Genomic DNA, 12,561 nt, shown 5'->3' on the forward strand with positions numbered 1-12,561 from the left:
GCAACGTAAATGCTACGTTAATCTTTGCCGTCTGAGCCCCGCAAACAGTGAACTTTCGTGGTCACTGCACCGTAGACGCTTCGTTAGACCTTCCCGCAAACAGTGAACTTTCGTGGTCACTGCAACGTAAATGCTTCGTTAATCTTTGCCGTCTGAGCCCCGCAACCAGTGAACTTTCGTGGTCCCTGCACCGTAGACGCTTCGTTAGACCTTCCCGCAAACAGTGAACTTTCGTGGACACTGCAACGTAAATGCTTCGTTAATCTTTGCTGTCTGAGACCCGTAGACAGTGAACTCTCGTGGTCACTGCAACGTAACCGCTTCGTTAAACTTTCCCGCAACCAGTGAACTTTCGTGGCCACTGCACCGTTTTAGCCTCGTGTTTGCCGCCGACACCGCGAACGTCCGTGGGCAGTTTGTTTTGCGCCACATTGGGTACGCCGCGTTAGCGATAGACCCCGACCGACACCGCACGGTAGGGACATAACTGACGAAAGACGGACGGTCCCACGATCCCACTTCGCGGACCCCACGCCAAGCCACTCACCAGGGTGCAAGAACCGGTCCAGGTCTTCACCCATCTCGCACTGCGATCGTCCACGCCAGCAGGACCCCTTCCTCAGAGCGGGTTGCCATAGTCCTCTTACGCCCCTGTCCAGGGACATCCGGGCTCACAGCTGAGAACCGTACCAGGTCTCATACAACCGGGAACCATACCAGGATTCGTACAGCTGAGAACCGGGCCAGGTCTCATACAACCGAGAACCGTACCAGGCCTCCCAGACGCGGCCACCATCGAAGTACACCCGGGTTCCCACACCAGAGAACCGTACCAGGTCTCACGAGCGCAGCCACCGTCGAAGTACCCCTAGCTCGGCACAACAGAGAACCATCCCAGGTCTCGGCCTTAGTGTTTAAATCGTTAAGGAACTTTTCCTGAGTTAAATAAACAGATTTGTAAAACCAAAACCTGACACCGTGTTCTCTACTCTAGTCTCGGCAAATATAAATTTCTGTGACGGACCCTTCCCCGCGAGTTATACCCCAGCACACGAGGGGAAACCTGTCGTTACACATTAATGTATGTATAAATAAGAGTATTTTTTCCATAAATTTCCAACGATTTACTTCGAGAGTTGCTAAGACTATTAAACAGAGGCTTGAAAATAACTAGGCCCATTCTTTGCTGGAATTCTCCATATTCGTATACTGTAATGATAGAAACTCATACTCATAACAAATGAACAGGTGCTAGGTTTGGCCGGGTCGAATCTTGGGAATCCACCACCATGGATTCTGCTAAAATATGGGATCTTTATCTAGTAGACCGAGTTGGACCGTACGTGGCGCAGTTGTTTAGAGTCATAACAGAACACTATATATACAATTTCAGCCTAATCGAAAAAAAATCGCGGCTTGTAAGGCGGCTCAAGAAGTCAAATCGGGAGTTCGGTTTTTATGGAAGCTACATCGGGTTCTTGGCCGATTTGGACCATACTTGGCTCCGTTGTTGGGAGTTATAACAGAATACAATGTGCAAAATTTCAGCCAAATTGGACAAAATTGAGGCTTCCATTGGCTCAAGAAGTTAAATCGGGAGATCGGTTTATATGGGAGCTACATCAGGTTCTTGGCCGATTTGAACCGTACTTGGCACAGTTGTTGAAAATCATAACAGAACACTATGTGCAAAATTTCAGCCAGAAATTGTGGCTTCCAGGGGCTCAAGAAGTCAAATCGGGAGATCAGTTTATCAGCGATATCAGCTTCATAACCGATTTGGACCGTATTTGGCACAGTTGTTGGAAGTCGTAACAGAGCACTATGTGCAAAATTTCAGCCAAATCGGACAAAAATTGAGGCTTTCATGGGCGCAAGAAATCAAATCGGGAGATCGGTTTATATAGGAGCTATATACAAATCTGAACCGATATGGCCCATTTGCAATCCCCAGCGACCTACATCTATATAACGTATATGTGCGAAATTTCAAGCAGCTAGCTTGACGCCTTCGACCGCTATCGTGATTTCGACAGACGGACGGACGGACATGGATAGTTGGAATTAAAATTTCGAGACGATTAAGAATAAATATACAATACTTTATGGGGTCACTCTTGACTGTTTTTATATCCTCCACCATAGTATGGGGGTATATTCATTTAGTCTTTCCGTTTGCAACACAGCGAAATATCAATATCCATATGACATTTGGCACAGATATGTCTGTTTGATGCACGCTGGTTAAGTTCTTGATCTGGCCAAATCAGACAATATTTGGATATAGCTGTCATATAGACCGATCTGCCGATAAAGGCTCTGAAGCACATAAAAGCTTTTCTTATTACCCGATTTCGCTGAAATTTGGAACAGTGGGTTAATTTAATCCTCCCGATTTCTGACCAAAACATGGTTCTAATCGGACTATATCCGATTTCGCTGAAATTTGAAACGGTAAGTAGTTTTAGGCCCCCCGACATAGGACCCAAATATGGTTCAGATCGGACTATATTTAGATATAGCTGCCATATAGATAGATCTCTCGATAAAAGATCTGAAGCCCATAAGAGCTTTATTTTTTAACCGATTTTTCTGAAATTTTAAACAATGAGTAGTTTTAGGCCACCCAACATCGGACACAAATATGGTTCAGATCTGACTATATTTAGATATATAGAAAAAAGTGTAAAAAAAGTATATTTGATTAAAGTTCATTCTAAGTTTTATTAAAAATGCATCTACTTTCTTTTAAAAAATCCGCAATTACTTTTTGGGCAATCCAATAGATGCCATTTAGACCGATCTCCCGATTAAGGGTCTTGAGCCCATTAAAGCTTTATTTATTACCCGATTTCGCTAAAATTTGAAACAGTGAGTTGTTTTCAGCCTCCCGATACCCGACCTTAATATGGTTTAGATTGGACTATATTATGATATAGCTGTCATATAGATCGATCTGTCAATAAAGGGTCTGAAGCCCATAAAAGCTTTATTGTTTATTCGAAATTTTAAACAGTGGGTTGTTTTAAGCCTCTCGACATCTGACCTAAATATGGTTCAGATCGGACTATATTTAGATATAACTGCCATATAGACCGATCTCCTGATAAAGGGTCTAATGCCCATAAAAGCATTATTTTTCATCCGATTTCGCTGAAATTTGAAATAGTGAGATGTTTTGAGCCTTTCGATATCCGCCCCAAATATGGGTCAAACCAGACTATATATTTAGATATAGCTGTCATAAAGACTGATCTTTCAATTTAGGGTCTTAATCCCATAAAAAGCAGATTTATTGTCTGAAAATGTTACTTGTATATGAGTTCTCGGGACCTGAATAAAATATGATCGAGACCAGCCCTGTTAAGATGTAACTACGTATATACTAGTGGAGTTATAATAAAATAATATGATTATTATATCCTTGCTTAATTTGGTCGACATCTGTCCAGTTTTGTTTAAGGGCGCCATATAGAAAGAACTCTCGATTAAAAGTCTTGGCCCTATAAAAAGCGCATTTATTATCCGATTTCGTTGAAATTTGACGCAGTGACTTATGTTAGGCTTTTCGACATCCGTGTCCATAAGATTGGTCTATATTAAAATATAGCTGTCAAAAAGACCAATATTTTGCAGCACAAAATTGAAATGACTTATATTGGGTTGCCCAAAAAGTAATTGCGGATTTTTTAAAAGAAAGTAAATGCATTTTAAATAAATCTTAGAATGAATTTCAATCAAATATACTTTTTTACACTTTTTTTTAAAGCAAGCTAAAAGTAACAGCTGATAACTGACAGAAGAAAAAAATGCAATTACAGAGTCACAAGCTGTGAAAAAATTTGTCAACGCCGACTATATGAAAAATCCGCAATTACTTTTTGGACAACCCAATATTTATTAGACCACTCAATGTCCGTGCCGAATTTGGGTGCATACGTTGTCCAATATTCACCGGATTGTAGCGGAAGGGGGTTTACATATATACCCGAGGTAGTGGGTATCCAAAGTTCGGCCCGGCCTAACTTAACTCCTTTTTTTTGTTACAAAACAAAATTGCCGTTTCATGATTGCACCAAAAACCAGCGGCATCATTCCAATTGATTCAAACCACAATCTTTTGAACATCTGAAAATTTAATAATTTTACTCTTCTTAATGAACTCATCAAAGTTTAAACAACGTTAAGAACATTTTCGTAGAAACTACAACATAAAAATAATTGCACTCTATCTTATATTTTGCATATTTTGCTACCAACTGTCCCACTGTGCTCAGGTATTCAAATAAAAACTATGTATGTACATATGTATTCAAATCAAGTACGTTTCCTAATCTTAAATGCAACAATGTATGCTGTCAATGCCGTTTTCGTTTTTTAAACGTTTATTTCCTGATGACATTTTTGTTACGCAGTAATCGAATATCATGAAAGTCATCTCAGAGTGTTTTGATTTTTTCATTCGACGTTGGCATGAAGGAATGGCTACTCGTCGCTATAAATGTTTTTGTTTTTCTTGTGATTACAATAGATTACAATAATTGTTCTCTGGCTATCGCAGACAAGATGTAGTAAAACTAGAATTTTTCTGTAGATAGCGCAATTTTTTTTTCAAAGTACTTCGTTTACCCCCTTATATAGAGATGGTTGTTTATTGGAAATCTTTAAATATGTTACAAAAGGTTTGTTGTGTTGATGTGTTTTTAATTTCGCCTCATTTGTATATTGTATCCATTAAATGGATCAACGTTTTTATCTTGCTGTGATCTTTAGCTGTAGAAAAGACAATATTTTAACTGTAGCAAGACTGGAAATAACTGATGTTAAAATTTTAGTGTTTTTCAAAGTACTTCGTTTACCCCCTTATATAGAGATGGTTGTTTATTGAAAATCTTTAAATATGTTACAAAAGGTTTGTTGTGTTGATGTGTTTTTAATTTCGCCTCATTTGTATATTGTATCCATTAAATGGATCAACGTTTTTATCTTGCTGTGATCTTTAGCTGTAGAAAAGACAATATTTTAACTGTAGCAAGACTGGAAATAACTGATGTTAAAATTTTAGTGTTGCTTTTTTTATTGTCAACTATTTAAAATTGTACTATAACAAGTAAAAGCGTGCTAAGTTCGGCCGGGCCGAATCTTATATACCCTCCACCATGGATCGCATTTGTCGAGTTCTTTTCCCGTCATCTCTTCTTAGGCAAAAAAGGATATAAGAAAAGATTTGCTCTGCTATTAGTGCGATATCAAGATATGGTCCGGTTTGGACCACAATTAAATTATATGTTGGAGACCTGTGTAAAATGCCAGCCAATTCGAATAAGAATTGCCCGATTCAGACCATAATGAACACGTATGTTGATGGTCATGAGAGGATCCGTCGTACACAATTTCAGGCAAATCGGATAATAATTGCGACCTCTAGAGGCTCAGCTTCAGCAGGGTTGTCGAGCTTGGTTAAGGTGGTAATTGTATCACAGATGCGTTTTCGCTATTAATACGATTCAAATACAACATACCAACGCACGGCCCTTGAAGCCATCACACCTAATATGGTTGAAAAGTCTTCTAACCAAAGACAAAACGCGTCCCATAGTGGTTGGTGTGTGTTGCTATCTTTGGCTTTCCTTTTCCATTTGCAACTCCGATCATTGAGCTCGTCTCGAAAGAGAAACAAACAAAAAAAAATTAAAATTTAATGATCTAGCCCTAACAGGCAAAAAACTTGTAAAATTAAGAGTATTTTTTTCAAAGGAAAGGGTACTAAGCAGACTTTTTCTCAAAAAAAAAAAAAAATAAAAAGAATATTTTATAAAGAGTATTACAAATACTTATTCCCAAGGAAAAGAAATTTTCCATGGGAAAAGGTGTTAAATGAAAATAACTGAAGGAGTATTTTAAATCTCTCGTCACGAAAAAAGCTTTTCATAAGGTAAAGATTACCAAAAGTACTCTTTCCCGACAAGTGTTAAAAGTACCCTTTATCTTAAGAAAACTGTCTTTCTCTCGAGAAAAGTGTCTCATATTTTACTCCCTTTTCTAAGGAGTAAAGTATGAAGTATTCTTAAAACAAAGGGTAGCAGAGTAAGCCTTCTCTAAGAAAAACTAATCTTCTTGAGGGAATGAATGTCAAGAGTACCGTTTCCCAAGGTAAGGAGAACCAAATGTACCGTTTCCTAAGAGAAAAAGTATTTAATATACCCTATCCCAACGTAAAGTGTGCAAAAAAAAAATCCGAAGTAAAATGTATCAAAAATAACCGATCAAAAAGTACCAATGCCAAGAGAACCAAATGTACACTCTCTAATGGAAAGATTCTCCAAGATGCTAAAGATACCTAAAATAGCCTTTCCCAAGGAAAATTTACCAATTGAAACTTATCGCAAAGAAAGTATACCCTTTCCCAATGGAAGGTGCACCAAAAGTTCGCTTTCCAAAGATAAAGTGTAGTAAATGTACCCTTTTCAAGGGAAAAGTGTATTAGATTAATCTTATCCCAAAGAAAATGTAGCTTTCCCAAATGAAAGTGTAGCTTTCCCAAAGTAAAGTGTAGCAAAAGTTCCCATTCCGAAGGCAAAAAGTACCAAATGTAACTTTTCGCATAGGAAAGTTTAGTAAAAGTGACCTCTCCCAAAGGAAAATGTAGCAAAAGTACCCTTTCCCAGAAGAAAGTGTGGTAAAAGTACCCTTTTCCAAAACAAAAGTGTGCTAAAAATAATCTTTCCCAAAGCAAAGTATAGTAAAAGTCCCCTTTTTTATAGGAAAGGGTAGTAAAAGTACCCTTTTTTAGAGGAAAGGGTAGTAAAAGTACCCTTTTCTTCAGGAACGAGTAGTAAAAGTACCATTTCCCAAAGAACAATATACTAAGAGGCACTTTTCCAATGAAAAGTGTACTATGAGACCATTTCCCAATGGTATCAAGAGACACTTTTCCAATGGAAAAAGTTTAAAAAAAGTACCCATTCTCATGGGAAAGTGTGGTAGAAAGTACCCTTTCTCTAACGAAAATGTACTAAAATGACCCTTAACTAAATGAATGTGTAGAAAAAGTAACCTCTCCTAAAGAAAAGTGTACCAAAACTACCCTTTCCCAAAGGAAAGTGTACTAAACTTTCTCTTTCCATAAGGAAAGTGTACCAAAATACCTTGCAATGTGTACTTAAAGTACCTTTTCGTCAATGAAAGTGTACTAAAGCTACCCTTTCCGGATGGTAATTAGAATAAAAGTACCATTCGCCAAAAGAAAGTGTGGTAAAAGTAAGAAGTGAAAGTTTCCCAAAGGAAAGTGTGCTAAAAGTATCTTTTCCCAACGGAAAGTGTACTGAAAGTAGCCCTTCTCAAAGGAAAGTGTACTAAAAGTACCCCTTCCCAAGGAAGGTGTGCTAAAACTAGCCTTTCCAAAGGCAGTGTTTTAAAATTACCCTTTCCAAAGGAAAAGTGTACTAAAAGTACTATTTCCATACCTAAAATGTACTAAAAGTACCCTTTCCAAAAGAAAGTACCCTTTCTAAAGGGAAAACGTTTTAATAATACCCTTTTCCAAGAAAAATCTTACCAGAAGTACCTTTATTCCAATATAGTATTGAAAGTTCCAATTTTCAAAGGAAAAAATTACTAAAAGCAAAGTGTACTAAAAGCACCCCTTTCCAAAGAAAAGTGTTCTTAATGTAACCTTTACCAAAGAAAAGTGTAGAAAAAGTACTTTCCCGAAGGAAAGTGTACTAAAAGTAAAAGTAACTCTTTCCCAGTGGAAAGTGTACTGAAAGTACCCGTTCCCAAGGGAAAATGTACAAAAAGTACCCTTGTCCAAGGGAAGAGTACTAAAAGTATCCTTGCCCAAGGGAAAAAGGCCATAAATACCCTTTCCCAAGGGAAAATTTACTTAAGCACCCTTTCTCAAAGGTGTATTAAAATTAACCTTTCCCAAAGGAAAGTATACTAAAAGTACCCCTTCCCATGGGAAGAGTACTGAAAGTACCCCTTCCCATTGGAAGAGTACTAAAAGTACCCCTTTCTATGGGAAGAGTACTAAAGTTCCCCTTCCCAAGGGAAAGGGTACTAAGGAAAGTGTATTAACAGTACTCTTTCCCAAAAGAAAATGTACTAAAAGTACTCCTTTCCCAATGGAAAGTGTACTAAAAGTTTCCTTTTGCAAAGGAAAGTGTAGTAACAGTAGCCTTTCCCTATGGAAAGTTCACTAAAAGCACCCTTTCCCAATGGAAAGTGTACTTAAATTTACCTTTCCTAAGGAAAAGTGAACAAAAGAACTTTCCCAATAGAAAGTGTACTAAATGTACAATTTCCCAAGGGAAAGTTTCCCAAGAGAAAGTGTACGCTTTCCCAAGAGAAAGTGTACAAAAAGTACTTTTTCCCAAAGGAAGGTGTAAAGGAAACTCTTTCCCAAGGGAAAGTGAACAAAAAGTACCCTTACGCAAAGTAAAGTCTACTAAAAATACCCTTGCCCAAGGGAAGGTGCTCTAAAAATACCCCTGCCCAAGGGACAGTGTACAGAAAGTACCCATTCCGTAGGCAAAGTATACTAAAATTACCCTTTTTTAAGGAAAGGTTTTCTAAAAGTATCCTTTCTTAAAGAAAAGTGTACTCAAAGTAACCTTTCTTAAGGAAAAGTGTACTAAAAGAACGCTATCCCAAGGGAAGGTGTAGTAAAAGTAACCTTTCCCTGGGGAAAGTGTGCTAAAAATACACTTTTCCATGGAAAATCGAACTTAAAGTAAATGTTTCCCTTAGAGTATTAAAAGTTTCATTTCTCAAAGGACAAATGTACTAAAAGCGCGCTTTCAAAAAGGAAAGTGTACTCGAGTACCCTAAGTATAAGTGCTCTGATAGTATCCATTTCTCAAGGAAGAGTGTACTAAAAATACCCTATCCCAGTGAAAATTGCACTAAAAGTTTCCTTTTCCAAGAGAAAGAAAGAGAGGTTACTACAAGCACAGTTTCCCAAGGGAAATAGTTCGATAAGTACCCTTTTCTAAGGGAAATAGTACCTAAAGATATAGTTCCTAAGGGCAATAGAACTGAGTGCACCATTCCTAAACTAGATGGTATGACAAACGTACTACTTCGTAAAGGCAATTGGACTAAGTGTAGAAAGGTAGATAGTATGACCCAAGGAAAGAGTGTCAAAATAAACGTTTCCCAATTGAAAAAGAGTACCAACAGTATCAAAAGTGAAAGAGCACGTAAAGTACTCTTCCCAAAGAAGATTGTACTAAAAGTACAATAGTACTCAAGCAATATAGTACTAAAATGAAATCACTCTTTTTCTAAAGGATATAGTACCCTTATCCTCTTATCCTAGTGACAGGGCACTAAAAGAATATTTCATCCATAAAAGGAAGTATACTAAAAGTGTATTTCCCAAAGTGAGCTACAGCGGAAGCGCTTTAACCTTTGCTAAATTCTACTAAAAATTACCTCATGATATAGAATGTTATAGTTGAACATTTTGATTACCCTCACTTGCTTAAATTTTTCTTCTAAGAAGCCTGATAATTTTTAATGATTTCTTATTGATTGTTTTCTTTTTTCTTGCAACTTTTTCAGATTTATATCAAATCACTATGGCCTATGCGTATTGGAAATCCGGCAAAACAGATGATCATGCAGTGTTTGATTTATTTTTTCGCACAAATCCATTCCATGGTGAATTTACCATATTTGCAGGTTTAGACGAATGTCTAAAATTCCTCGACAGTTTTCACTACAGTGAAAGTGGTAAGTTTAAGTCAGTACTTCATTCAATGGTAAGCAGATAACAAATCGTAATGAGATGAGAACGGTCTTGGTCTTAAGAAACAACTAAAAGTTCCTTAGAGGATACCAGTGTGAATGTTGCTCTTTGACATCTCCAAACACTGAGTTTTTCGGCGTTTTAACCTAAAAGATCTCCAGCTACTTGATATTCAAGCACCGGGTTGATGCAGACATCTACAGACACCGTGTTCTCCCGTCTTTCTACCTGAAAGTTTTGGTTGTCTTTACATGCCCATTTGTTGAATTTTTCACAACAACTTTCTTCAAATATTCTTTCCTAATTCTCTTTCCATTTTATTTCAGATATTGAATATTTAAGACAAACATTACCTGAGGGCACAGAAAATGAATTCTTCGACTATTTGGGTAATTTAACCGCCAAAGATGTTACCCTATACGCCATCGATGAGGGGACCGTGGCATTTCCACGAGTGCCCATAATAAAAGTCGAAGGTCCTTTGATCATAGTACAAATATTGGAAACAACGCTATTGACGCTCGTGAACTATGCAAGGTTAGTTGATTGAAGTTTCAAAATCGTTTCTCTTGAATTCGATTAGAATTACAAAATCACCTACATACATACATATATATGTAAAGGGTGATTTTTTTGAGGTTAGGATTTTCATGCATTAGTATTTGACAGATCACGTGGGATTTCAGACATGGTGTCAAAGAGAAAGATGCTCAGTATGCTTTGACATTTCATCATGAATAGACTTTCTAACGAGCAACGCTTGCAAATCATTAAATTTTATTACCAAAATCAGTGTTCGGTTCGAAATGTGTTCATTCACCGTAACGTTGCGTCCAACAGCATCTTTGAAAAAATACGGTCCAATGATTCCACCAGCGTACAAACCACACCAAACAGTGCATTTTTCGGGATGCATGGGCAGTTCTTGAACGGCTTCTGGTTGCTCTTCACTCCAAATGCGGCAATTTTGCTTATTTACGTAGCCATTCAACCAGAAATGAGCCTCATCGCTGAACACATGAATGAACACATTTCGAACCGAACACTGATTTTGGTAATAAAATTCAATGATTTGCAAGCGTTGCTCGTTAGTAAGTCTATTCATGATGAAATGTCAAAGCATACTGAGCATCTTTCTCTTTGACACCATGTCTGAAATCCCACGTGATCTGTCAAATACTAATGCATGAAAATCCTAACCTCAAAAAAATCACCCGATACTTCAATTGAATATGCATATGCAGATGTATTGTATGTTTGTCTATATTGCAATGCTCATGTATGCTTTTGTCTTCTTTTTTCGTTCTTTTGCAGTTTAATGGCAACAAATGCGGCACGTTATCGCATGGTTGCCGGCAAACATGTGAAACTATTGGAATTCGGTTTAAGGCGAGCTCAAGGTCCTGACGGTGGTCTTTCCGCCTCCAAATATTCCTATATAGGTAAGTGTTGTTGTTGATGTTTCATACCTCTGTGTGCATTCATATCTACCAGTGAATTATGAACTTCATAAGGCAATTTTCCTTTAGAGCCATGTGTTAAATGATACTTGGCATGATTGACAAATAAGGTCATGGATTTTTTGGAGTTTTGCCCACACGAAGTGTCATATGGCAGCTAAACTGTTAAAATATAACCTATGAAATAAAAGGATTTAAATATGAAAATGCAAATAAAAAATGTTTTGGTGTTAAAAGAGAAAATCAAAAAATGTAATCTATGAACATATTCTGATTTTTATACCCACCACCGTAGGATAGGGGATATAACCATTTAGTCATTCCGTTTGCAACACATCGAAATATCAATTTCCGACCCTACTAAGTATATATATTTCGGATCCGAGTAAAATTCTAAGACGATTTAACGATGCCCGTTTGTCTGTCCTTCTGACTGTTGTAATCACTTTACAGCTGAGCTGAAGTTTCGCACAGATACGTCTTTTTGATGCACGCTGGTTAAGTTCTTGAACGGGCCAAATCGGACCATATTTGCATATAGCTGCTATATAGACCGATCTGTCGATAAAGGATCTGAAGCCCATAAATGCTTTATTTTTGCTGAAATTTGAAACAATGAGTAGTTTAAGGCGTCCCGACATCTGACCCAAATATGGTCCAGATCGAACTATATTTAGATATAGCTGCCATATAGACCGATCTGCCAATAAAGGGTCTGAAGCCCATAAAAGCTTTATTTATTACCGATTTCGCTGAAATTTGAAACAGTGAGTAGCTCAGTGTCTCCCAACATAATATCCGAATATGGTTCAGATCGGACTATATTTCGATATAGCTGCCTTGTAGACCGATCTGCTGATAGAGGGTCTAATGCCCATAAAAGCTTTATATTTTGACCGATTTCGCTGAAATTTGAAATAGAGAGTAGCTTTGGGCTTCCCAACATAATACCCAAATATGGTTCAGATCGGACTATATTTCAATATAGCTGTCATATAGACCGATCTGCCGATAAAGGGTCTAAAGCCCATAAAAGCTTTATTTATTACCCGATTTCGCTGAAATTGCAAACAGTGAGTTGCTTTAGGCCTCCCAACATAGGACCCAAATATGGTTCAGGTCGGACTATATTCAGATATAGCTGGCATATAGACCGAACTGTCGATAAAGGGTCTGAAGCCCATAAAAGCTTTATTAATTACCCGATTTCGCTGAAATTTTAAACAGTGATTTGCTTTAAGCCTCTCAACACAGGACCCAAATATGGTTCAGGTCGGCCTATATTCAGATATAGCTGGCATATAGACCGATCTGTCGATAAAGGGTCTAAAGCCCATAGAAGCTTTA

The 12,561-nt window shown here is 37.7% G+C and overlaps 1 protein-coding gene across 3 annotated transcripts in view; it reads left to right on the plus strand.

The window, feature by feature from the left end:
* Positions 1 to 12,561, plus strand: part of LOC106081747 (nicotinate phosphoribosyltransferase) — a 114,156-nt gene that overhangs the window by 56,796 nt on the left and 44,799 nt on the right. For all 3 annotated transcript variants that reach the window (XM_059364247.1, XM_059364249.1, XM_059364248.1), the window contains exons 3-5: positions 9,568 to 9,738; positions 10,081 to 10,291; positions 11,069 to 11,196. In XM_059364247.1, the coding sequence (XP_059220230.1) occupies positions 9,568 to 9,738; positions 10,081 to 10,291; positions 11,069 to 11,196 (510 nt within the window). The remainder of the gene's footprint in view (positions 1 to 9,567; positions 9,739 to 10,080; positions 10,292 to 11,068; positions 11,197 to 12,561) is intronic.

Source organism: Stomoxys calcitrans, chromosome 3 (assembly GCF_963082655.1).
Source record: "Stomoxys calcitrans chromosome 3, idStoCalc2.1, whole genome shotgun sequence".
NCBI lineage: Eukaryota > Metazoa > Arthropoda > Insecta > Diptera > Muscidae > Stomoxys > Stomoxys calcitrans.